Source organism: Equus asinus, chromosome 4 (genome assembly GCF_041296235.1).
Source record: "Equus asinus isolate D_3611 breed Donkey chromosome 4, EquAss-T2T_v2, whole genome shotgun sequence".
Lineage (NCBI taxonomy): Eukaryota > Metazoa > Chordata > Mammalia > Perissodactyla > Equidae > Equus > Equus asinus.
The window spans coordinates 24,030,316-24,056,914 of record NC_091793.1 but is presented as its reverse complement, the minus strand read 5'-3'; the positions used below and the strand labels follow the sequence as shown (position 1 = coordinate 24,056,914).

The 26,599-nt window shown below is 55.4% G+C and overlaps 1 protein-coding gene across 1 annotated transcript; it reads left to right on the top strand.

Annotated features, from left to right (window-relative positions):
* The first annotated feature begins 1,944 nt into the window (after positions 1–1,944).
* On the top strand, positions 1,945–26,114 carry LOC106837637 (cytokine receptor common subunit beta-like). Its single transcript, XM_044780212.2, has 14 exons — positions 1,945–2,082; positions 8,842–9,090; positions 10,098–10,221; positions 12,622–12,812; positions 16,027–16,178; positions 16,263–16,431; positions 16,976–17,111; positions 17,273–17,430; positions 18,585–18,724; positions 19,693–19,855; positions 20,948–21,038; positions 21,265–21,322; positions 22,167–22,270; positions 22,953–26,114. The coding sequence occupies exons 2-14, from the start codon at positions 9,015–9,017 to the stop codon at positions 24,076–24,078; spliced, it is 2,688 nt and encodes an 895-aa protein (XP_044636147.2). The 5' UTR covers positions 1,945–2,082; positions 8,842–9,014; the 3' UTR covers positions 24,079–26,114.
* The last annotated feature ends 485 nt before the right edge of the window (positions 26,115–26,599 follow it).

Here is a 26,599-nt window from a genome sequence, read left to right as displayed (position 1 = left end):
GCTGAGTCAGAGAGGGCAAAGGTGTCTTCAGGGGTCCCCTCCTTCCACCATAAGGAGGCCTCGGTGGAGGCACCTGAAGAAGGCCTCTGCCCAAGGCCTCAGATCAGAGGCCCAGGAATGCAAATATGTGAAGGAGCATGACAGGTCAGGGGCCTGAGTCCTTGACCGCAACTCCCTCAGAGACAACCATGCACCGCGTGTGCCCGGGCCAGCGTGGGAAGGCAGCCGCCCCCGAGGCCTGCCACGGGAAGCATGGCAGTGGCCTACGTGGGACCTGACAGTCACACACAGGACCGGAGTCCTCTCCGGCGTGGGCCTCTCAATGGGCAGTAGCGGGGGTCAGGCCTGCTCTCAAGCCAACAAGAGGGAGCTTTTCAAGCTTCAGGGCAGTAGAAATCCCCCGAGACCTGAAGAAGTCCCTGCAGCCCAGCCCAGGTGTCGGCCTTCTCAGGTGCCAGGGCCCCGGGCCAGCGGTGGGCCGAGCAGACGGCGGGAGAACTCTGCCCACCTTCACCTCCGGGAGGGCCTCTCCCACGACTGGGCTCCTGGGGACCAGGCCTGGGTGTGGCCCCTTCTGGGGTCCCCAGCCCCCAGCCTGGCCAGCACAACAGAGGAGCTCAGGGAGGACGGGCTGGATGGGAGCGCCTAAGTAGGAAGAAAGACCCTGCACATCCCTTCAGTTCCCTCCTCTCGAGCCCTGGACAGACCCCGCACCACCTGTCTATGATGGAAGGGACTGCACACCGGCAGGAGTGTCCCCAGAGAGCTCCCGTCCTACAGCCACCGCTTTGCCCTCCAGCCGGTGCTTTCTCTGCCCCGGTGGGGCATTCCAAGCTGTTCCAGGCCAGGCGTGCCCTTCCCGGCAGGAGGAAAGCAGAGACAGGCCAGAAGTCCAGCGGCTTTTTTATAGGTTCCCAGCCCCCGCGCGCCCCTCATCCCTGCCCCTGCCCCTGACCCTCCGCCCTGGGAGGCATCCTCCTCCTCTCTCACTCATGTCTGCTCAGAGGAAACAGCACTGCTCTCTCTTTCTGCCTCAGGCTCCAACCTGGCTGCACACGGCACCGATACTCAGCCTGTCTTTATTTAAAACTTCCTATTTTGTTAATTCCGGATTTGGGGCATTAATTCTGATTTTTTTACAATGTTGCATTAAAATATTATTTATCTTGATTCTTGAGTGTTTTGCTGCCTCCCTGAATTTTACGCTCAAGGGGTGCCTCCCTCACTTTGCCTTAACCCCAGCCCTGCCGTGCTCAGGGAGTTACTCATTGAGTCACTCATTCGTTCATTCATTCATTCATTCTACACGCAGTCACTAAGGGCCTCCTCTGTGCCAGGGCATGTACTGGTTGCTGGAGAGAGAAATGTGAGCCACACACAAGGCAGGGTTGGGAAAAGACAGCCGTGAACACTGAGGACCATGGGGCAGTGTGGGGAGATGCAAGGCAAAAGGACACGAGGGGAGTCAAAATAATACTGGCCACACATGGGGGTTATCGTGCACCAGGCTCTGAGCTAAGGCCTTGCTGCATAGCATGCTTTGGTTCCCTCAATCCTTTGGCCCTTCCATGTCTGTAGATGCTTGTAAGTAAATAACAGATGGGGGTCCTGAGACCTGGCAAAGTTACATGCAGGTAATTTGCACAAGGTCACGCTGCGAGCAGTAGGGGAGGGGGAGTCCAGCCCAGGTCCGTCTGGCTCTGGGCTCTCACCTGCTCTGGTCGTTGCAGCCACCTCCCCCTGCATCCCCCTGGGGGCGTCCGGGAAGGCTGCATGGAGGAACTTTGCATTGAGCTGACAGTTAGAGGGTGCGTAGGAGTTCACAGGGAGACAAAGTGGGGTACAAGCACAACATTACAAAGTCAGTGAGGCTTAGAAAAAAGTGGCTATCTTGCTGTCCACGATTCTGGGAAGCTGGGCAATCTTGTGAAGAGTCACTTGCACAGAAACAGGCCTGGGCCAGCATCGCTTCCTCTTTCTGCCCCTCCGTTTCCTAACGACGTCAGCATAAATAGGAAGCGTGAGAGGCGCTCTGCCGCCTGGAGACTGCAGCAGAAGGGCTGGTCTGTCCAGCGCAGAGAGGTATGGCCCGGCTTTCGGGGGCAGGCTACGGGTGGGGCGGGGAGCGGGGGCCGCGTGGGCAGCCTGGGATGGAAGGGCCAGGGAGGGCCTGGGGTTGAGTGGGCAGGGGAGCTCTGGGGCCCGGGGAGGTTAGAGCTTTGCCTCTTGGGAAGACCTAAGCCCAGACTCCTTGGGCAGCCGGTGGGTGAGGAGACAGCAGGGGGTGCGGACCTGCCGGGCTGCTGTGTGAAGAGCTGGGGAGGCTGGGCCTCACTGGCAGGATCCAGCTTTACTGACAACAGGGAGGTCGCCTGAGGTGGAGGGGAGCTCAGGCTGGGAGTCAGACATCTGTCTTTGCTTTGTCACTAAGGTGTTGGTGAGAGTGTCTTCTCCTGCCCTGGGCTTCTGTCTCCTCGTCTCTGGAGTGGGAACAGCACCGATAGGTCATGACATCCTGGTTTAGAAGGAGAGAGAGTGTGTGTGTGTGTGTGTGCGCACGCACATGCATGCGTGGATGTCCACAGGGATGCAGGGAGGCAGAGAGCCTGGAGGCGGGAGGTGAGGCCTGGAGCCTTGCTGTGCTCCAGCCCAGAGCTCGGGGAGCTTGGGAAACTGACTTTGGAATTTGAGGAGGGCCAAGTCCCTCGCCCAGGACATATTACTCCCGCTCTGGGAAGGGTTTTTCACTATCACACTCCGCCCTGAACTGCTGTTGCTCAGTGGGGTTTGGGCTCGGATGTGCACGTTCTGTACCCAAGTCTGTTGTCTGGGTGGGTGGGTGTCTGGGGGTGTCTGCATCAGGGTGTGTGCAGGTGTGTGCATTTGCCCTGAGGATGGGAGGGCAAGTGTTTCTATGGGTCTGAATTGGAGTACAAGGCGCCAGTGGCAAGTTGCATCGCATGTGTGCAATTTTTAGTCATCAAACGCCCTGCTGCTATCTTTTTGCATAACCGGATTCTAATTTTCTCTACTGGCCATCTCTCCTGCTTTCTAATAGTTTTATAACGAGTAAAATCTATCCCATTAGCTTTTGGTCACTCTTGTTTTCATTCATCAGTTTTACTTACGGAGTGCTGTATCCACCAATACCGCAGGATATTTTGTGAGTTACTTAATATTAATCAAGTAAATACATGGATATCTGCTTCATTAAAAATTAGAATGATCTAGAATTACGCAGCATAAAAGATAACGTCTCATTCATCCTGATGTCCTAGCCCCACATGCACTCTTTTTACCATATGTATGCTTCCAGAACATTTTCTAAGCATGATATAAGTATACAGTTTTTCTTTGTATGTAAATGGAATTATAACACACATACTGTTCTACGACTTGTTTTTTCATTTAATATTATATTTCAGACAACTTTCCACAATAATACACATTTATTTAACTTACTGATTAACCCTAAGAAATACGTGGCATTTATTGGTATGGACACTCAATGATTCACCAAATCCCATATGGATGGACACTTAGGTTGTTTCCAATTTTTCCACACTTATGAAAGTGTTTCTGCAGCCCAGATTCCTAGAAGCAGAATTGCTGGGCAAGAGATTTTGCAGGTTTAAAATTTTAGTAGATATCATGAGATCATCCTCAAAGCAGCTGAATTAACGCACAACCCCATGGTTGTGCACAAAAAGGCCAATTTCCCTTTAGGAAAACGAGCAATCTTTTAATTGTGTCCAATGTAATGGATGAAAATTATCTGATTCTTACTTCTGATGTGCGTGAAAATCTCCTCTGTCCATTTTTTGATGGGTTCTTTGTCTTCTACGAATTAACTTTGGGTGATTCATTTATTATGTGTATTAGCAATTTATTTTCACGTGTTGAAAATATATTCTTCCGGATTATCACTTGTCTTTTTTTTACCATGTTTAAGATATCTTGCGTCGTATAAAAATGTGTTAATTGCTTTAAGTCAAATCTGTCATTACTTTTTACTTTAAGATTTCTGGATTTGGTGTCTTGTTCAACTTCTAAGATTAAAGAAACATTTTTAATGCTTTTATCATTTTAGTTTTGGCTTTTAGATCTTTAATCTGTCTAGAATTTGGAAGGGTGGAGTAGCGTGTAAAGTAATAATCTAACTTAAAAAAATTATCAGGGGCCGGCCCGGTGGCACAGCTGTTAAGTTTGCACGTTTAGCTTTGGTGGTCCAGGGTTCGAGGGTTCAGATCCCGGGTGTGGACATGGCACCGCTTGTCAAGCCATGCTGTGGTGGCATCCCAAGTATAAAGTAGAGGAAGATGGGCACAGATGTTAGCTCAGGGCTAATCTTCCTCAAAAAAAGAAACATTATCAGCTGATTGTCACGATATCATTAATTACGCGTGTGCAGCCCATCCTCTTTCTTCAGTGACTTGAAACTCCATTATTACTTCCCAAATTCCTACTTGGTTATTTTTCTCACTGTCTTCTGTTCCATCTGTCCACTATTATATGCCTTACTATTTTCTAGCTAATAGTGCAAGTCTCTCATGTTTGGTTTGTTATAATCCAGAATTCAGTTTATCAAGCCTGTTAAAAATCCTTTGGAACTTGGATTCAGAGATTATTGAGAAGGAGTGGCCGCTGGAGATGACAGTAGCAGACAGCATTCTCCTGTCTGTGCCTTTGACAGGGACGGCACTAAGATTTCCCTTTGACTCCAATGTTGCAACAGGTTTCCAGTAGATACCCAGAAATCCCAACCTTTCTTCCTTTGCTGAAGTTTGTTTGTTTAATCAGGAATGGCTTTTGTATTATCAAATATTTAGGAGCGTCTGTCAAGATAAACTCACCCTTTTTTTCCTTTTAATCTGTTGATCTGTTTCCTTTCATCATAAATAGATTTCTCAATGGCTCTCCATCCGTTTCTGGAATAATCCCAATGTGACCAGGCTGCATTCTTCTATTAAAGTCTTTGTCAGATTGTCCTATGAAATTGTTTTTGTCTGGAACGAATTTGTGTTTTGCATTTCCAGTTTTTATTGCTACCGTTAAATTTCTTCACGAGTTTGAGAATTTGGGTGTGCGTGTTTATTTTGCGCGAGAAGGCGTTAGGTTTTTCTCTTCTCTTTTCTCCTTCGCTCTCCTTTTCCCTTGCCTCTCCCTGTCATCCTCTTGCTCAGTGCTTAGCTCTCACTCTTAGTGATTTTTAACCTTTATATTTTTAACATGCATATTTAATATATATCTTCCATTAGCATTTGGGCTTAACCTATAAATGCTTCTTCAAAACAACGCGAGATCTTTTGCAAGCTTTCAGTTCTCCTCTGCTTTCCACCCGCAGCCTCACCACCACCTCCCACGATAAAATCATCTGAGTTTTACTTCAATATTGCTATCATGTATTTATTTATTTTCACTTTATACGGTAAAACTTCTTCTTTACTTAACTACAAGTCTTATTGGTTTCTTTTCTCATGCCTGATTCCAGTATCACACGCTAGCTCTTTCTTGGACATTTTTTTTTTCTGAAATAAATCTGAGAGTAATTTTTTCAGAAAAGATCTGAAAAACTTTCTTTCTCCTTACATTTCTAAAATGTTGTGTGTTTTTTTGCCCTCGAACTTCAAAGTAAGCTTGACTTTTTATTATTCTAGGTTTAAACATATTTTCCCTCAGTATTTTCAAGACAGCACTATCTAGAGTTCTGGGTCGCTTGTGAGAAAGTCTTGCCAACCTGACCCTTGTTCCATTGAAAATAACCTGTTTGTTTCCTTCTGGAAGCTTCTAGGATTATGCTTTTGTTCTTGGATGACTGAGAATTCACCAGTGTATGACTGGGTTTGGCACTATTAAAAATGAATCTTTCTCTTCAGTTAGTGGACTCTCTCCTTGTAAGCTCCCTGAGATTTTCTTCTATTTCCAATTCCATCTGTTTGGTTGCACATGGAAAATCCCCAAACAACAGTGGCTTAACAATACACATTTGTTTTTCCCTCACATAACAGTTGTCCAGAGATAGGCCGTCTCAGGCTGGTACGGTAGTTCTACAGCAGCAAGAGGGATCCAAGTTCCTCTTCTTCTGTTGTATTATCCTTGTATATGGCTCCCCTCCTGGACGTAAACTTATGGTCCAAAATGGCTGCTGGAGCTCCATCCATCACTTCCAAGTTGCAGGCTGGAAAAAAGAGAAAAGGCAGGAGGGCAAAAATGGACCCTTTCTACCTGAGCCAACTTCCTTTAAAGCAGCCTTTTTTGGAAGGCACACCCAGTGCTTCTACTCGCATCTCCTTGGACCCCATTTAGTCACATGACCACACCTAGCTACAGGAGAATGTGGGAAATATAATCTCTTATTCTGTGCAGCAATAAGCCCAGCTAAAACCTGAGTTTCTGTCACCAAGGAGGAAGGGGACAGCTAGGTAGCTGACACTGTCTGTCATTCCTGCTCTCAATTCTCTTTGTCCTCTGCTTTCCACCCACAGCCTCACTGCCAGCTCCCACGATCGAGGCTGGAGCTCCTGGACGCCTGTTCCGAGCCTCAGCTTTTCTCTAAGGTTTTCCACCTCCTCGCCCATTTGCTCTGTCTTCAACATCTGCCTTTGTAACACCATCATTTGTAGCATTCATTCTGTGATTTGACCCGTAATTGAGATTTGTTTTTTGATTATGGATCTCATACCTTCAAATTCAAAGAACTCTGTTTATTTGTTCTTTTAAACGGCTCTGATGTCTCAAGTCTCCCTGAGGCTGCCAACTTAAATGTCTTAAAGTTTTGTTCTGTGTTTGCTGTATCTGTGCGTGTCCACAGAAGTGTCTTTTGAGACAGCATATGGCAAAACGGACACGCATGACACCGACAGTGGGGAAATTCAACCCCAGTCCGTCCCTTTCCAGTCGAGGATCGTGGACCATTTATTTAATGTCCCTATTTCTGTTTCCTCATCTGCAAACCGGAGATTCTAACAGTAACCTACACATGGATGTGTTAACGTCTGAACAGCGCCCGGCTCACAGTGAGCACTTAATAATTGTCAGCTGCCAACACGAATTCTCTGCGTGCACGTAAATTTCATGCTTGTGTCTTTTGATGACACTAATTTGTTTTAACCGTTTATGGTGTAAAGATAATAATCTGTTCTCCATAATTTTGGCGCTTTTCTTTTTTTTGCCCTTTGTCCTTAGCTTTTTGCTTCTACTATTTTTCTAAAGTACAGAAGATTTTGCTTTTATGTACTATCTGCCAGCCTTTGTCTCTCTGATTTTTTTTCCACTGCTTTTAAGCTTAAACAGTTGAAAAGTATTTGCTTCTATGGTCTGCAAGTTTAATACGATTTGACTTCTTACATTTGAATTTTTAATTAGCCTGGTATTTGGGGACTGGCATGAGATAGGGCCTTGGGCTGCTGTGTTTACGTTGTTACCCAATTATCTTAGCACTTTTTATGATTCCACCACTTCACATTTATTCATGATTTCTCCTCATCATACAGTACATTTGGGGTAAAATAGAGTTTGTCTGGTCAGTATGGCCACTGATCCATCCTCTGCGTATATGTTTGTGTGTTTGTACGCACACAACAACACAACTGCTTTACTTATCAGATCTTTGTAATAAATTTTGCTATTGGGGTAGAGCCTCCTTATCTTTAAAAATCTCATGAACTGGCCTCATATATATATTTTTTCTTCTGAATTCTTGCAAAATTATCTTGTTAGATTTTGATTGGAATTGTGTTCAACCTATCACTTATTTGGGGATGAATTGCTTTCTTTACACATGTAGTGTTTCTACTTATGGTCAGATCCAAATAGAAGCTCTAAACTTTTAGGCTGGTCCCAGGTGGGCAGAGCAAGCTGCACCAGCCCACACAGACGCTCCCTGGCCTACCCCGCGGCCTTGCCCCCGTCATCAGGCGCTAAAGTGGACAAATACTCTCCCCCAGCTCCAAACGAACCTGCTCTTTTTCCTATCGGACCGACTGCTCTGTCAACATCGCCGCGTGTGGTCCTCCTCACAGCCACCCTGTGAGCTAGGTGGACCTGTGCCCATTTTACAGACGCAGAGAGCAAGGTGCAGGGAGCATTGGTGCGTTAGCCCAGGTCACGAGCATGGGAGGGGCAGAGTCTGTGCTGAAGGCCAGGTTGGCTGAGCCCAGAGCTCTGCTCTTCCCACCACAACAGCACTGCTCTGGGTGTGAGTGTGTGCACGCGTGCGTCTTGAGTGAGTTTCAGACAATCTAATGGGGAGGAAAGAAGCCACGGCCATCTGTTGTGCTCTCCTGGGTACTTCCCAGGGCTGGACAAAATGAAAAGAGGAAATCCCCAGCCTTCTGCGGGGAAAAGGGAACCGGCATTCAGAACATGGTGTGGGAGGGTGACTTTAAAGGGAGCAGGACGGGGACAGCACCAGGTCCAAGGGTGAGAGTAAGCGTGTGAGTGATCGTACATGAGTGAGGTCACACCCAGGGGAGGACACACCGGCCCCCAACACCCAACGACCCCAAAGCAGGGGTGGGTGAGCGGCCCATGGGGAGCTGGGAACAGATCAAATGCCAGGCCTCCCGCTCAGGCTTTCCCCTCGCCGGGGCATTGCCCAGGGGTACCCGAAGCTCGACCCAGCGAGAACCCACTTCTTCAGAGGTCATTAGTGCATCTCTCTCTCAGTCACGCCCCAGCCCCTGACTCAGGGGAAGGGACTGTCCCAGGCATCAGGCCGAGGCAGCCGCGGGGCGGGAGCCCACGCAAGGCCACTCCTGGCTTCACTCTACAGCACAGTCTGAGTCCCTGGGGCTACAGGATGGGGAGGGGGCAGCTCTCAGCTGACACCTCCGTCCCCAGGCCTAAGGAGCACAGCTCTGGAAGGAGGAGTCGCAAGAACCCATGACATGGGTCCGACCTGGCCGTCTGCCGGAGAGGAACATAAGATTCCAGGGCAGTGAGGACCCTGAAACAAGCTCAGACCTGGACCTACCCTGTGCCGGACCCGTTCTCATCCAGACTTGACCTTAAAGATGGTGCTGACCCGGGAGCTGCTCCCTGTCGCCCTGCTGGCTCTGTGCTGGGGGCTCAGTGTGGCAGGGGCCCAAGGTGAGACCGAATGCTCCCTGCCCTGGTCTGACCCCTTCCCACTGCTGGGCCGCTGTCCTGAGGAACCTCCCAGACCCTAGGGGCTCCCATCGTCCCTCCCTCCCCCCTCCCTCCGCCCTCCCTTGCCTCGTTTCTTCTCTCTCTCTGATCTTCCCTGGCGTCTCCCTCTTCCTCCTCCCACACTCCTGCTCATTCCTCTCTGGCCTCCTGTAAACTCCATCTCCACTTGCATCCCTTCTCTGCCCACATTTCTCAGTGTGGCATTCAAGGCCTCTAACCTCCGGGCCAGCGGTTCCAGTCTTTTCTCTGCCCCTCCTCCCCCACCAGACACTCTGCTGCTCTGACGACGACCTTGACCGGCTCCCATCTCTGCACCTTTGCTCCTGGGGGATCCTTGGTCTGGGGGTCTCTCCCTGCTTTGGCTCCAGCATCCTCCTCCTGCCTGGAGGCCCAGCTGGGACGCTCCTTGGGCTCCCGAGGCCCGCGAACCCTCCTCCCCGGGGGCTCCCAGAGAACTTGGCTTCTCTGATGACCGTGGGAGCCACAGTCCCTTCTCCCACCATCAGGCCCGGCAGCTGGCCAGGAGACCTGGGTGGGGAGGTCCAGGGAAGGGCTCTGCCACGCTGCCTCTTAGAGGGGCTTTTGTGCCTCTCTTCCCAGGCTGCCCCGAGGGTCCGGGCAGGGCCTGTGCCTGACGCACGTCCCGTCCTGGGGTGGGACGGAGACCTGGTCCAGGAGCAGGATGCAGCTGGGGCTCAGGGAACGCTCTGTGATCGACCAGAATATTCTGTTTCTCTCCAGACAGGAGGGTCCGCAATCAGGACCCTCACACACACAAAGCCCCCGGCCCCGCCCAGGGCCCCTGGGTTCTCTGCTTCGCTGCCAGGAGCCTTGACAGGACTCTGGGAGACCCCCCAGTGCCAGGCGCCCGGGAGGGGCAGGGAAGGGTGGTGGCAAGGACACCTGGAAGGGAGAAGTGTGACCCCTTCCTGTGTCCCCCTGGTCAGGGACCATCCCACTGCAGACCCTGAGCTGCCACAACGACTACACCAGCCGCATCGTCTGCAGGTGGGCGGACACGCAGGACGCCCAGCGGTTCATCAACGTGACTCTGCACCGCAGGCTGAATGAGTGAGCAACACCCCCGGGGGCCCGAGGGCAGGGAGGGGCCCCACCATGTGGGGCTGTGCTGGGTGGGGGGCAGAGAACAGAGGAGGGGAGGCACCGCCTGGGAGCTCCTCCTCCGGCGGGCGGCCTGCCAGGCCCAGGTGCTGGTGTCTGACGTCGGGGTTTCCCGGAAAAGCCGTCTACACTAATGTGGTTGATGATGGTGATGGTGACAGTCTCATTTCATCACAAATTAACAAAACCGCCCCACGGAGCGCGTCTCAGTCCACTGTCACTGTGAGCCAGGCAGGGCCAGGACGTGCCGCCCGGTTCACAGAGGAGGAGGCTGACGCCCTGGAGGTGAGGTCCCTCCCCTGGCCACGCGGTGGGTGAGCGGCTGAGCGGGACCAGTGTCTGGCCTGCGGGGTGGGCTCTGTGTCTCCCCGAGGCCCGGCCACCTCCAGGGTGTGGGTCTGCTCCTCTCTCCTCACATGGTCTCCTGGGCACATGCTGTGTGGGAGGGATCCTCACACCATTCCGGGTTTGGGGAGAGTCTCGCTCACCATAACAGAGACCATTAAACAGCCAGCGTCACAGGGCGCCCCCCAGAGCCGGCTCCTCAAACCCCCAGCATCGCCCCTCAGCTCTCTCTCTTTCTCTCCTGGGAGCCTCCATGCTCCTTCTCCACTCTCCTGACTCCCAGCTCCACCTTCCCCCCTCCGCTGTGACCCCTCCTCCTGCCCTGAGACCACAGACACCCCCAGAGGAGAAGCTCCCAGCCCCCTCCACGCTCACCCTGCCCCCACATCTACCCGCCTCCCGGGATCCGCCTGTGGGATTTCCTGTTCCTGTCCCTTCTGAGGCGGCAGCTGGGGTCCCATCTGGTCTTGCTGCTCAAGGACATTGCTGCCACCAGGGTCCCCACTCTCCCTGTGCCGTGGATGGGCCCTCCCCCAGGATCATCCCCAGTCACTGACCCCGCGGGCCCAACCGGCTTACAGATGCCACCCATGGCTGCAGGCACCTCCTGACCCCCCTTCTCCGGCCGGGGCCACCCTCTTCTTCCCTTTGAGGTGACTCTCCTCTAAAGAGTTGTCTACACCACTGTCTCCAGTGCCTTTCCAGTTTTTCTCTCCTGAACCCACTCCCCCCGGATTCTGCTGCCCCCCCCCCCCGGGCCACCTGAACGGCTCCTGCCAAGGGCAGCCAAGCCCTCATCAGTGCTGAGTCTGAGGGTCGGTCTCAGCCTTCTTCCTGTGGCCCCGAGGGCAGCCCCCGGCTCAGAGGGATGACTGTGTCCTCCCGGAGTGCCTGCCTCTCCTGCCTCCCGGCCCCCACACTCGCCCCTCTCCGGGTGTCTCCCTGGCCGGCCCTTTTCTGTCTCCGTGTCTGCTCCCTTCTTTAGTCTCAGTCTTGAAGGGGGAGGTGGGGAGTCCCTGGACCCCTAGTCTGATGTCTGACCTGGTGGGCAGAGACCCCACCTCAGGCTGAGGGCTGACGCTCTCCACACTCTCCAGCCGAAGCTCCAGGCCAGCAGGTGAGCTTGCCTCTCCCCACTGTCCCTCCGATAACAGGTGTCTGCAGCCCCAATGTCCTGAACCAAGTTCCTGCTCTGCCCCCAAGGTCTGCCCTCGCCCAGTCTCCCCATCTCACTTCACCAAATGGGGGCTCCTGTGGCTTCAGCCACACAACTGAGGGCTTTTTGGTTGTTGTTTTTTCATCTCTCTGGCCACTTTCCTTCCCCACCACGACATCCAACCCATCACCCAATGCCATCAACTGGATCTTCAAACAGAACCTGAATCCGGCAAATGCTAAGACCATCGCCCTGGTTCAAACCACATCCTCTTGCTTGGATATTCTAGAAGCCTCCTAAATGGGCTCTCTGTCTCCAGATTTGCCATCTCCCCTCCACCCAATCTATCCACAACCCAGCAGCCGGAGGAATCCTTGCAAAGCATACATCAAAATACGTCACTCCCTTGCTCTGAACTCTCTAAATTTTCCTGACTTATGGTGAAATCCAAATTCCTTAAATTCCCTTTAAGTGCTGGCCTCCCATTCCCACACTCAACTAGTCTCCTAGACCTCCCACCCTCACGTACTCCACCCTGTGCACACTGATTAACTGCTTAGTCATGGAGCACTGCAAACCTGCACCTGCCCCAGGGCCTTTGCACTTGCTTCCCTTGACCTGAAATCCCCTTTCCCCAGAATTTGCATGGCTCCTTCCCTCACCTCCTTCAAGTTTCTGTTCAAATGTCACCTTTTCCAAGAGGTCGTCTCTGTCTCCCCATTTCAAAGTGCATCCTCCAACCCGGCCTTTCTGGTCTCCTCATCCCCCTTTATCGGTAAGCACTCAATAATGTTTGTGAATGACTCATTCTTCTTCACACTGAACTGACCTGTGTCCCCTCCTAACAGGGAGCCCCCGCAGCCAGTGGCCTGCCATCTCAGTGATGACACGTCCTTGTCAGACCACATTTATCCCAGCTCTGTGCCCAGAAGATGCGTCATTCCCTACGACCTTTTCGTCCTTGCTGACAGAGACTACTTCTCATTCCGACCAGACAGGCCTCTGGGTGCCCAGCTCAACATCAATCTGGCCCAGCATGGTGAGGCCTGGGGGCCCTGGCCAGGAGTGGTCCCTGTGTGGACGGTGGGCCCTACGGGTGGCTGGATGGCAGGAGGCAGGCCAGGGAGCGAGCGTCTTCCAGGGGTGGAGACCCTGGCTCGGGGTTGGGTTTGGTCTCCTGGGGGAAGAGGACGTGGTCTCCTTGTGATGGGGGCGTTGGAGCAGGTACAGCGTGAGGGGCCCGGTCAGAGGCGCCTGCCCCACCTCACCCTGGCTGCTCCACCGCCTGCCAGGACACTGCCTGCCAGCGCTGAAGGCGTCCCTTCCAGAGCATTCCTTCTTATTCAGTCATAAACTATATCCTGAAAACTCTCCCATCAACATGATTTCATCCAATCTTTGCAACAACCCATTGTATAGATGAGGCACTTGAGACCCAGAGGGGCGACATGACTTTTCCAGAGTGCCCCCTCTGGGCAGTCCTGACAGTGATGGGTCAGACGTGCCGAGCGCTTGCTGCACTGCAGAGACGGAGGTCACCACCTGGTGGCCCTCGCTGAGTGGCCCCAATGTGTGCGCCACGTGTGCACAGCGGCCTATGAAAGCCAATGGTCTTGAGTGGGTGTCAGTGATCACTTTACATAGTTAGGTTTCCTTTGACTGTAGATTAGACAGAAATATAATGAGCACTTCAATCTCATTAATTCAATTTTATCTGTGCTTAGAATGAGTCTAAAATAAAGGTGTGTGTGGGAGTGGTCATTTTTTAAAGTTAATGAATATTCATCTTCATTAACTTTAAAAAATGACAAGAATCCTGCAGCTGGCTGGCTTTTAGGAAACACTGCTTGACATTCTCTAATCATCACAATAATGCGTGATGTGAGCGTGTGCTACTTTTTTAACCCCCTTTGACTAACGATGAAACTGAGGCTGAGAGAGCAAGAAACTTGCCCAGGGGTACCCAGATGCTGGTGACTTTAGCACCCTGGGTCCCAAACCCTGGGCCACCCTGCTGCCCTTGCAGGTGTCAGAGGGGAGGGGGCTCGGCCGCTGTTTCCGGCCTCTCTTCATCCCCGTGGCATGAAGCTGTTGCCTGGAAGAGGGGATGGGCGAGGCCGTGGTGCGTTCATTTCAAACAATGTCTCAAAATGTGTGTTGGATGGATGAGAAAGAGGACGCTCCAGGTGGAGCTCAGGTACAGGCTGGAGAGGCCGGAAGCACCAGGTGTCCTCTTGAGTGATGGCTCACTGAAGGCGGGTGTGTGCCACGTGCTGAGGGGCAGGGGGCAAGGAGCCCTTGGGGGCTCAGGACTGGCTTCCCAGATGAAGAGCTTCCCAGGGAGATCTGAAGGGTGGAAGGAGGAGAGAGCAGGAAGAGCGCTTCCGGCAGAGGAAACGGAGGGTGCGAAGGCTGGGAGAGCCCGGAGGGTGAGGCAGTTTGGAAAAGCGCTAATAACTGTGTCCCGGGAGCATCAGGGTCAAGAAGGCTGGACAGTGGGAGGAAGGAGAGGGGAGATGCTTCTGTGCCCTGCAAGGAGGTCACCAGTTAGGTGGTGGAGAGCCTCTGAAGGGGAGGGACATGATCAGACATAGGTGTGAGGATGCCGGAAGTGGGCGATGTGCAAGGTAGATGGCAGGGGCTAGGAGGGGGCAGGAGGCTGGAGCCGTGGGAGAAATGATGAGGCTTCAACTGGGGTGTGGCCAGAGGATGGGACACAAATCAAAGTTAGAATCTGCATGCAATTCGTTCACTATCTGTTCTTTCCTGGAGCACCTACGGCACCAGGAGAGGAGCCAACAAGCCAGGCAGTATCCCCGCCCCATGGACCTATGGCCTGGTGACAGGGAAGGCGTCACACTGGAGATGGGGAGAACTTAGCACTGGGAGGGGAGGGTGGCGTATCGCCCCCTGGAGCGTATGTTGAGCAGGAGGTCAGTCCAGCCCAGACCGTTCTGGCAATGATTCTGGGAGGTTGCGAGGGGCTGGGGAGGGGACAGACGGACGTCTGATCTGCTCTGAGACTCCCACATTTGGAGATCTGGACATTTCGCTTCCTCTTTCAGTTTCTCCAGCCGTGAAATGAGCTAGTGGGCTAAAATCCCTCAGGTGGGATGAATAGGTTTTCGGTTGGGTTCCCAGTCGGTTCGATTGGTAGCAGCTTCCCAGAGCTCTGTGCCGAGAAGGGTGCCCTCCATGTCAGGCTCAGGGGCCAGGCGCACAGCGAGTGATGAGTGACGCCTGCATGGTGGTGGGCCGCGAAGCGGCACCATGTACCCGCCATTCTGGGCTTAGGATTTTCTGAAGGTTCCAGCTCTGACAGTCTCTCGCTCACCGTGTTCAGGTCCAGCATGGGACAGTTACATCTCGTTTGCGCTCTCTCTGAATTTTTTGGGTTTGAAAGTCATCCCTCAGCATTTAGACACAGAAGCTTCAGGAAGACAGGGGCCATGAATCGCTGAGTCTGCTCGCCAACCCTGTCGGTCCCGGCAGGTGTCGACTTGCTGTTGGTTGATGGAATGATTTCAGGAAAAGTCTCTGGAGGTTGCCTACACATGTTTATTCATTTACTCATTCAATCATTCGCTCACTTTGTCTCCCAAATTCCCTGGACCACGGCATCTCAGGCCCTGGAAATAGGGAAGGGGGTCAAGACCCAACCCCTGTCCCCCACGGGCTCCTCGACTACCCGGGGTGGCAGACATGGATACACATAAATCCTCCAGCCTTGTAAGGACCACACAACCGGCTATGGTGGGGCCAGAAAGGGCAATGGATTCTGCCTGGGGGACTGTCTGGGAAGATTCTAGAGGAGGAGACGTTTATGCTGGGCACCGAGAGGTGCAGCACGCTGGGCAGGGGGCAAGGAAGGAGAGCGGGCAGCGGGAGAGGCAGCGACGTGAGCCACAGCACGCTTTGCTGGGAAGGAGGCCACACAGGCCACATGGTGGGCAGTGGGGGCCCAGGGGCAGAAGGAGGCTCCTCTTACAGTTTCATTGCCAGGACCCCTGACGGAGCTCGTGTTCTGTGTACACAGCAATCTGCACAGCTAGGACCACGTTCCCACTGATCCCATGGTCCTGCAGCTGAGGGCCTAGGGCCCACGGAGGAGAGGGGTCTTGTCTAAGGTCACTGATCTGGTGGGGGCAGTGCTCCACCTGGAACCCAGGTCTGTCCACACGAAGGCCAGCAGGGCCTTGACTGCTGAGCAGGCTTCCAGCCCCTCATGGGCCCTTTGCTTCCTCTCCCTCCAGTGCAGCCCCCCGCCCCCAAGGAGCTCCAGATCACTAATGCCAGGGACCATTTCCTGCTGACCTGGAGTATGGCCCTTGGGGATTCCCAGAGCCACTGGCTGTCCAACCTGGAGTTTGAGGTGGTCTACAGGCGGCTTCAGGACTCCTGGGAGGTAGGGACCATGGCCAGCTCTGCCCCCAGCCCACAGGGACGCAGCCCAGCCAGCACATGCCCCACAGCCCCTCTCTCTCGACAGGACGCCCCCACCCTCCGCTCCGACTCCTTCCAGGCCATCCTGGGGCCAGAGCACCTGCTCCCCAGCAGCACCTACGTGGCCCGAGTGCGCGCCCGGCTGGCCCCAGGCTCGGGGCTCTCAGGACGGCCCAGCCAGTGGAGCCCGGAGGTCCGCTGGGACTCCCAGCCAGGTAACGAGGTCGAGCTGGGGTGACCCCCCTCTGCGGGGAGGAGGTTGTTACAGCTCCCAGACAGAAGGGGCCCGGGGGTCCACACTGCGCGATTCCCCGGACCTCCCATGCTGCCTGTTTGGAGCCACTCCCCGGGACCCCCCATCCCCAGGTGACCCTGCAGAGGCGGCAGCTGCAGCTTACTCACTGCTGGGCCCCAGGGTGCCACACACGTTCTGACCGGGAACAATCCCAATAATAGTGACAGTGGCCTTGCGAGCAGCTCTGCTGTCCTGTGAGCTGTACCGCGTGCAGACACACCAGCGTCGCTGTGTGACACCCCTACCCTGGAACGTGGACGCTCTCCCGTTCACACAGGCGTATGGAGGTCCACGGAATTCTCTCTGATCTGTGCTCACCCGGCCGGCAGGTTCAGGCTGACGTTTAAGCCCTGGGCTCTTTGGCCCCACGGCCCGTGGTCTCTCTGCGATGAGTCTCATGGTGGCCGCTGAGAGCCGGGCATGAGTGAAGGAGGGAGTGAGTGAGGGACTGTCTCCCCTCCCAGGGGACGAGGCCCAGCCCCGGGACCTCCAGTGCTTCTTCGACGGGGCCGCCGCGCTCAGCTGCTCCTGGGAAGTGAGGACCGAGGTGGCCAGCTCGGTCTCCTTCGCCCTCTTCTACAGGTCCAGCCCCGACGCGGGGTGAGTGCCCCCTCCTCTGTGCCCTCCCCTCCTCTGGCCGTGCCCTCTCCAGGCCTCCTCCTGGGTCTGGGGGCCCCAGCAGCAGCCTCAGCTCATCCCGAGGTCTCATCTCCCCCGTGGTCCCTGCCTCCCCCCGTCCTCACCTCCGCTGTGGTCCTCAGGGAGGAGCAGTGCTCCCCAGTGCTACAGGACCAGCCCGGCAGCCCCTACATCCTGCACCGATGCCAGATCCCCGTGCCCGACCCCAGGACCCACAGCCAGTACCTCGTCTCTGTTCGGCCAAAGGAGGAAGAGAAATTTATCAAGAGCTCAGAGAACAGTGAGTTTGCCCCCAGCCTTCTGTGCGAGGGTCTTGGGACAGCTCTGTCTTATTGTGTAACCCAAGTAAACTCAGGGCTCCTCACGGCCCAGTCTCCACGTGCGTCACTTTCAACACAAATTGGTCCGCTGAGAAAGTGAACAAAAGTGACTCTAATCTTTGTTCAAGGTTCTCAAGAAGCAATATACAACAAAGACAATGACAACTCCTAGGAAGGAAAATTCTCTTGATAATCCCTAGGAACACATCCCTAAAATCTTTTGCTTCTGTTCCTTTGGCTCTGCGTTCCTCTAATTCTGCAGCTGCTCTGAAGCTCCTACTGGCCAGCAGGGCTTCCTGGTCCTCCCACAAACTTTCCCTTTCACTCACTGATTGGATTGTTCTCTTTTAGGTTTCCAGAGTCCTCCACTGACTGATATTTGTAGTCTTGCTCTATGATTTACTTCTGCAATCGGGGAAGGGGTGCGTGCAAATAAATTGCAATTCCTTGTGTGTTAACATCTCTGATTCATGTTATGTAGCAAGGACCCCAAGCAAAGGAAACTCCCACGTTGCTTGATCACGATGACCAAGCTCTTCCACCCAGTCTGTGCCCTCTGTCAGAAGTAGCAGCCAATTTCCCCCATGACCCCTGGATTTGAATCCACCACTTGCTCTCTGGGGATCTGCTGGGTTGCCATCTTTGTCCCTACCGCTCAGTAGCTGCCTGTCCTTGGCAAGTTACTCGATTGTTTTGGGGCTCAGTTTCTCCCTCGGTAAAATGTGACAAGTTGATGGCACCTACTACATAGAGTTGTTATTGGAATTAAGTGAAATAAGTCATGCGTGTTGAGCATTATAACAGTGCCTAGATCATAGTCAATACTGTAGGATAGATCCAATTAATAGTGATTTTGTTTTTACTGAAATACTAGGAGCACCCCATGCTTTGGGTCAGCTCACTACAAACGAATGTGTCTCAGCATCTCCCAAGGGAAGGGCTGCTCGGGTCAAAATAGATGACATGGTGAAGTGGGGGGCACAGAGACCCCGAGACGGGCAGGACGTGGGTCCTGGGCCAGTGGAGGTGGCACCTGTGACCAGCATGGAAGACAAGGAATGTTCGATCAGAGGAATGTTAGGAACATGTTCCCTAAAAGTGTCCCTCCCTCCAGTCCAGATGCCTCCCCCGAAACTCAATGTGACCAGGAGCACAGACGGCTATGTCCTGCTCTGGAAAGCGGAGGAAATGATGTACAAACACATAGGCCACACCTTCCAGGTCCAGTACAAGAAAGACACAGCCTCATGGGAGGTGAGGGCCTGGGCCCCGGCAGGGGCTGGTGTGGGGAAGGGGCTGGGAGACAACACGCAGGAGGGCGACACCTGCCAGGTGCCTGGCTCCCAGCAGGTGACCCGCAAGAGGAAGCCACTGGGACTCGGTGTCAGGACCCCAGGTGGTCAGCAGGTCACCGTCCCATCCCTTGGTGAAGGAACTGAGGCTCCCGGAGGTCATGTGACTTGGCCAAAACTAACACAGCCAACTCAGAATTGCAAAGGGGGCATAGACGCCAGGGTAGGGAGGGCGGAGGGACAGCTGCATGAAGGGTTTGCCAAAGTCATAAAGGGGACAGTTCTTCAGAGGAATCTCACCTGGACTCAGACGTGCAGCTGGTAGAGCAGAGCAGCTTCTGTGGAGTCAGGCAGGGCCCCGGCAGGGGCTCCATCTCCTGCCCCCACCCCCAGGCAGCCCTCGGGGCTGTGTCCACAACCTGGGGCTCCACAGAGCCCAGATCAGAAACCTGGCAGCCAGCCCCAGCCATTTAGTCTGAAAGTGGGAAACTGAGGCCAGGAGGGGTGGGTCAGTGGTGGAGCTGGGAGTGGGCCTGGGCTCCTGAGCCCCGTTCTCAGAGCCCAGAGTCCAGGCACCCTGCATCGCTTCCTGGGGAGCCAAGTGTGTGCAGGCTGCCCCGGAGGAGCTGGGAGGTTGAGGGGTCTCAAAGCAGGGGGACGTGTGACTCCTCGGAGTTCCTGGGCCTCAGTGTTGTCACGTGTCACAGGGTGCGTTGCGGGAGATGCAGCCCAGTCCTGGACAGTGCTGTCCCCCGTGGGGCTGGGCTGGTCCTCCATGGTGGGAGTGACCTGGGGATGTGGCTCCAGCTGGGGACTGGCACCTGGCAGCCAGGCTGGGGTGCTGGGGCGGGAGGGGCTGGCTGCTGGGCCCTCGTGCACCAGGCAGGCTGCCTCACCTCGGCCCGCCTGCTCACACACCTGCACCCACAGGACAGCAAGACAGAGTCGCTCCAGAACGCCCACAGCATGTCCCTGCCACGGCTGGAGCCCTCCACCAAGTACCAGGCGAGAGTGAGGGTCAAGCCCGCCCCCGGGGGCTACAACGGGGTCTGGAGCGAGTGGAGTGAGGAGTGCTCCTGGGGCACTGAGTGGGGTAGGTCTCCCCGGCCACCTCTCCCCCCCACCCCTGGTGCAGCCCAGCTGGGCAGAGGACAGGAGTGATACAGACACAGAGATGTGACCTGACCCCACCCAAGCATCCTTCCCTACCACCTGTCACTAGTCATTGGAAAGGGACGCCTGGTGAGCAGCACAGGCTTCAGGTGAGGTCCTGAGAGGCAGAGAAGAGCAGGTTTCCCCATCACTCCTCCCTCAGACCAGACCTTAGCCCTCTAATAATATGGCCCACAGTTTCATTCGCTATTATGGCAGCCACTGACCCAGTGACCTCTCAGCCTGAGTTCCTGTTGCCATGGCAGCAAACAGCAGGAGCCGCAGACTGAGGCCTGGGACCAGAGGTTCCGGTCTGATTTCTTCACCTTCCCCACTTCCCTGCTCTGGCTGCTTTTGTTTCTCCCTCACATTTCCCCACAGGGGCCACCCGGAGACAAGGCAGGACTAGGTCCCCGAGGTGGCTGAGGAAAGGATGGAGGAGGTGGGGAGCAGGCACCCCAGTCCCAGGCAGCCCGAACATGGGAGGAGCCCCAGGGAGAGGGCCACAGTCAAGAGGAAAGGAGGGCTGGACATCGGGCCCCGGGGAAGGAGAGCCAGGGAGTCCTGGAGGGCCCAGCCTGTGAGTAGCTCCAGGCTGCCCGGCAGGAAGTGTGGGGGCTCCTGATGGGCCTCTGCACCTGCTGGTTCCTCCACCGGCACGGCTTTCCCCGTCTATGCCTCTCCAATCCTCCCGTTCCTCGAGGCCCAGTTTATATGCTGCCTCCTTTAGGAAGCCCACTGGGATTGCCATGGGCTGTGGTCACAGTCCCACTGAAGTAGCACCTCCGGCTACTGGAAAGGCTCTCCCCACGGTGCCCTCCCCAGCACTTGAACGTTGCATGGGGTGCAGACCAAGGCCCTCTTCTTGTTTGTGTCCCTCCTCCTGCCCCTTTTGCACCACCCTGATGCCCTGAGCTTTGGGACCCCTGAGCCTGCACAGACCGGGTTAGGGCACTGAGCATCCACCTCCTGAGCCTCCAGCCTCTCCCTCCCGAGATGCTAACGCTCCTTTTCCCCACTTCCCGCCCGGAAGAGCTGCCCATGTGGGTCCTGGTGCTCATCCTGGTCTTCGCCACCCTCGTCTTGCTCCCAGCCCTGCGCTTCTGCGGCGTCTATGGCTACAGGTAAGGGGACTCCATGATGGGGGTGCAGTCCCCAGGTCCCCAGGGGCTGCCAGGCACCCACAGCTGGCTCCCTCCTCTCCCTGCCCTGCCCTCCACTCCCTGAGGGCCATGGACAAATCCCAGCCTCTCCCTGAGCCTCAGTTTCCCCTCTGAGCTTGGGGAGTGTGAGCATGGCGTAGTGACCCGCAGGCCTCTGGCGGCTGTCACCTCCCCACTGTCTTTCCAGGCTGAACCGGAAGTGGGAGGAGAAAATCCCCAACCCCAGCAAGAGCCACCTGTTCCAGGTAGGAGCTGCCTGGGAGGGTGGCTGGGTGGGCGGGGCTCCTCTGCACCTGGCCCCTGCCCCAGGCCAGGTCCTCCTCCCCTGCCTGTGGGCTTGAGGGCTGGGGCCTGGGCAGCCAGGGAAGGGGCGGGGAAGCTGCAAGAGCCAGGCCAGCACCTGCCAGTTCATCCCTGCCGTCCCGGGCCCTGCAGATGCCCAAGGGGCTCCCGAGGACCAGGGGAAAGCTGAGTACACGGGGACAACAGGAGTGCAGGGTGGGCTCAGGGAGCAGCTAGTTCTACTGGGGATGGGCGGGGTCGTGGAGGCACGTGGCTTCCTGGAGGACAGGATGTCAGGGCTGAGCTCTGAGGGTCCGGGGTGGTGCCAGGTGGGAAAGGCTGCTGCAGGCAGAAGGTATGTGAGGCTGGAGACAGGAGCCCTGCAGGAAGGGCAGTGGGCTGGGCAGTGAGGCTGGGGCCACCATATGTGGCTGCGATGACCTCGGGGTGGGCGCCCACACGAGGGTGAAATGGCCCTCTGGTCAGGAAGGTATGGCCGGCTCTGCCCCTGGAGGGGCCCTGGCCAGTGTGGGGAAATGAAGGGTGAGGGCGGAGGCAGCATCACCCAGATCAGCAGACTCGAGGGAACTGGGGCCCCCGCCTCGCATGCAGAGGACCCAGGGAAGTCCCAGTCCTCTCTGGCCTCCCCTTCCTGGTGTCACAGGCGCAGGCTGGTCCTGACCAGGCTGAGATTCCTCCCATGTCTGGGGGCTCACTGAGGCCTCTGTCACCCCCTGGCCCTCCCCCCACCGTTGGTTTCTCAAAGGCCCCCACAGCCACAGACACCAATGTCCTTTCTCTTCCCAGAACGGGAGTGCCGGGCTGCGTCTCCCAGACAGCACGTGGACCCTCAGCAGCAGGAGCTCCCCACCCCAGGGGCCGTGGGGCGGCCGCTTCCCTGAGCTGGAGAGGTGAGTGTCTGGGCGTGGGATCCCTGGAGGGGAAGGGGGACACCATCGTGCACATTGAGGGCTCAGAGGAGGCAGCCTCGCGCCTGTGGCCCCTGAGGAGAGATCCTTGGAGGCTGGTGTGCACGACAGCAAGAGGCGCCCCAGCTGGACAGCGGGAAGAACCTCCTGATTCCCGGGTCAGGGAGGGACCTCAGACTTGACCCGAGGCGGGAGACTGGAGCAGATGGCTTCTCCCTGCTCTGCTGCCCAGGGTGACCCCACAGTGCCTTGACCTCTGGGGGTGGCTGAAGGACTGCTGACCCTCATGGCATCAGCATGCTGCCCCCAGCTCACCACTGACCCTCAGGAGAGGTGACTACATGCCAGGGAAGCAGGAAGGAGGGAATGACCGAGCAAACACAGGCTCGCACTGCCCGGGGCCCTGACGCTGGGGCTGTCAAGGAGCAGAGGGTGCGAGGGTCACCATGGCAGAGGACACCCTGAGCAGGAGCACGGGGGCTGGTGGGCGAGGTCCATGGGGACACTGAAGGGATGTCCAGCGTCCCCTCTGGGCCTGCCCCTGTCCTCGCCCTGCCCTGTGCTCCCTGTGAGCCAGGGTGTCTGCCCCCACCCCAAGCCTGTGTTGGGCCTGAGGCTTCTGCCCAGGGTGGTCTCCACATCTCTTCACCTGTTCTCCCCACAGGGTGTCCCTCATAGACTGCGGGCACAGCGAAGTGTCACCTCTCACCACAAAGGACCCTAAAGATGCCCAGGACTCACCATCTGAGCCTGACATGACTCTGACCCCCTCAGACCTGCCCGCCGAGCGGCCCCACAGCCCCCAGCCGGGCCTGGCTGCCCCCTCGGGCAGGCCTGAGAGCCGGGTTTCTGGCTTCGACTTCAATGGTCCCTACCTGGGGCCACCCCACAGCCGCTCCCTGCCTGACATGGTGGGCCCACTGGTGGCCCCACAGATGGACATGGGCCAGAAGCCGCTGCCTTCAGGGTCCCTGGAGTACCTGTGTCTGCCGGCAGGCGGGCAGGTGCAGCTGGTCCCGCTGTCCCAGGCGATGGGACAGGGCCGGGCCCAGGATTTGGAGAAGAAGCCCAGCCCTGGGGCTGAGGGGAGCCCCTCCTTGGAGTCCGGGGCAGACCCCGTCCCTCCCGCACCTGGGCTGATGGTGGGCGGTCAGGGTCCAAAGGACAGCCCCGCAGCTCTGCCCACTGCCTCTGGAGGCCCTGCGGACAGCGGCGTGGCCTCTGGTTATGTCACCACTGCCGACCTGACCTTCACCCCACCCACAGGGGCCCCGTCTGTCTCCCAGGTTCCCCGTCTGGGGCCCCCCTCAGACCAGAACGACAGCGTCTGTCCTGGACTGGCCGGTGGGCCCCCTGGAGCCCCGGCCCCCATGGAGCCAGAGTTTGAGGGCTATGTGGAGCTCCCTCCGACCACAGGCCAGACCCCCAAATCCCCTCTGGTCAGTCCTGCTCCTCCTGCCACCAGCAGCCCCGTCCTGAGCCTGGGGGAGCCCCGGGCAGATGCCGCCCCAGCCTCCCCACACCCCGAGGGCCTCCTGGTCCTGCAGCAGGTGGGCGACTACTGCTTTCTCCCTGGGGTCGGGTCCAGCCCTCTCTCACCCCAGATTAAGCCCTCTTCCCCGGGTCCCTGTCCTGAGACTGGGGACCTGGAACAAGTGCTCCAGGCCAAGAAGCCCTCGGGCCAGGCCGTTCCCCAGGTCCCCGCCATCCAGCTCTTCAAAGCCCTGAAGCAGCAGGACTACCTGGCTCTGCCCCCGTGGGATGTCGCCAGGCCTGGGGAGGTGTGCTGAGCCCCTCCAGACCCCGGGGAGGCGAGCGCAAGGAGGGGCGGCCTTCTCTCCACGTTGCTTTTCTCTCCCCCCAGCGCTCGTCCCTTCCACAGTCATTTCTGCAGAGCCAAGGGACGGCTTCCACATCGGGGCAGACAGAGCCTGGGAGAAGGGTCCACCACTCGCCTTCTCCCTTGACCTTCAGCCAGTCGCTTCTCTCCTCTCTCTGTCCGTGCGTCCCTCCACACATGGGCACACATACACACACACACACATTTTTCTTTCAAGTTACCTTGATTTTAGGTTCTGAATTGTTAGAGTGTTCCATCCATCCTCATTCCATTTGCCCTCATTTTCTTTTTTACCAGGTTTTCTTACTTTTGCCATTTTCCTCTTTCTCTTTTCACTGATTTATTATGAGAGTCAGTTTGAGGTCCGAGCTAAGCGTGTTCTGAGCTGTCGTGGCACCGTCAGAGCCCACACGGATGCCGCCAGGGCTGTCCACGTTGGAGGACCTGTGTCTGCGGCCTGTCCCCAGCAGCACGAAGGCACGGGACAAGAGTCCAGCCCAGGAACAGGAGGCAGGAGGCACAGGGAGGGGTCGTGGCAGGGGTCACGGCTGGGAAGAGCAGCCCAGAACTAGGCACGCTCACAGCTGTGCAGCCGCAGGCCTGGTGGCACAGCACCTGTGTGGATTGTCACTCCGAGGAATGGGCGTGGTAAGGGAAGAAGTGTTCTGAGGTCACGGGGAGCCCTGCTGGTCTCACGGAGGGGACTGGGGAGCAGTGCATAGAGGCCATGGAGCTGAGCATGCTCCGTGCTGCCTCCGGACTGAGAAGCTCTTTCCACACCAGGCTGGTGGGCCCGGGGAAGTTCGGGAAGGGAGGGGAGTCGGGGACCCAGGACTATTATAGAAAACCCGGCAAAAACTGCTCAGCAAAGAAAAGTGATCCAAGGGCATGTACGCTGTCAGGCTTACAGTCCGAATCATCTGGCTGCCCTCTCTCCAGAAAGACCTCGCAACTCCCACTCCCACCAGCCATGGACAGGGGGCTTCTGGTCTACCATCCAGACCCATACGGGGGATTATGGTCCTCTGAAATCTGCCTTTCTGATATGCAAACAAATGGCATTATATTGTTGAAATTTGCATTATTTGATAATTATCAAGTTTGCACGTATTTTCATATGTTTCTTGGGCATTGGCATTTTTTTACTGGGCTAAGCTCATTACAGTCTTTGTTCTGCTGGGTGTTCATCTTTTTCTGATTGAATTTTTAAAACTATTTACGCATGGCCTTTCATGGATGGTGCAAACCTTTCCCCCAGTTTGTGGTTTGTCTTTTAATTTTGTACATGAAGCTTTCAGTGTCCACAACGTCAGCTTTTCTGTATTGTCGAATAGATGTACCGAGGATCTCCTTCCGGGCTCCACTTTTGGTGTCAAGATTGCAAGGCCTTCGGACCTGCTTCAAAACTGCATTTGTCTTAATTTATAGTTTTTCTAGTTCTTTTTGTGTTCCGACCTTTTCATGTGAAATTGTAATGATTTTGGAATGTAAGCCTGTGGGATGAAGAGCTAGCTTTTTGTTTTCCTCCAACGAGTCGCCAAGTGTCCTCGTGACATCTGTGGAATTGCTCACGTTTGGTCCGTGTGTCTGAAATGCCACTTTCATGATATAAAGTCCCCGTATGTACTCAGTCGAATTCTAGGCTTTCAATTTTCTTACGTTGTTCTCTAGATGACACCCCACAGCTCTGACATTCTAGTTTTACGTTTTAATAAGTGGCAGAGCAAACGTTCCTGTCACTTTTGTTCCTGCATCCCCGTGCATTACAGCAATGTTTGTGGTCGAAGAAAATTACAAGCAACTTAAATATCCACCAATCGTGACGTTGATAACAACATTTTAGTACATTCTAAAGTAGAATCCTGTGTTAAAAATGAATGAGGTGGACCCACGTCTTAGAAAGGAGTCCAAGATATTAATCCCCAAGTGTCCAGACATTGGTAACTGAAAAAAATTGCAATAAAATATTTTTACTAGAAAACAACACCCACCCCTAAACTTGTGTGTGTGTGTTGGTGAAGATGGGGAGGGGGGCTATCGGAAACCACAGCTGCCTCGAGGAGGATGAATTCTTTTAAGCAAAAGGGCCTTTGGTCTTTGAGGCACACAGCGAGTTTGGGGACAGTCGAGACGAGAAAAGGAAAACTGTGCCTCACAGAGCGAGAAGCAGGTGGGCTCCTGGGACAAGCCAGGAGTGAGGGAGGGGAGGAGAAAGACAGCGCCAGGGCGAGTATAAGGGGCCCACCCACTCTAAAAAAATCATTCACTGTTATTGGAAATTCAAATTTCATTGGGCGTCCTGTGTTTGATCTCTAATGAGACTGGAGAACCACGTGAGAAACTGAGGTCCCCATAAAAATAGCTGCGGTTTGTCGAGAGCTTATTCCTGGCAGGCCCTGCTCAACTGATTTAGTGGGATCAACTCATTTAATCTGCACAACTCTCTGAGGCAGGTACTATCTTTATCTCCT

Bases quoted from the DNA above. Each gene is read 5' to 3' on its own strand.
- LOC106837637 (XM_044780212.2), top strand. From the start codon at position 9,015: ATGGTGCTGACCCGGGAGCTGCTCCCTGTCGCCCTGCTGGCTCTGTGC. The intron at 10,222-12,621 runs GTGAGCAACACC...CCCTCCTAACAG, and splicing joins CTGCACCGCAGGCTGAATGA to GGAGCCCCCGCAGCCAGTGG. The intron at 16,179-16,262 runs GTAGGGACCATG...CTCTCTCGACAG, and splicing joins GGCTTCAGGACTCCTGGGAG to GACGCCCCCACCCTCCGCTC.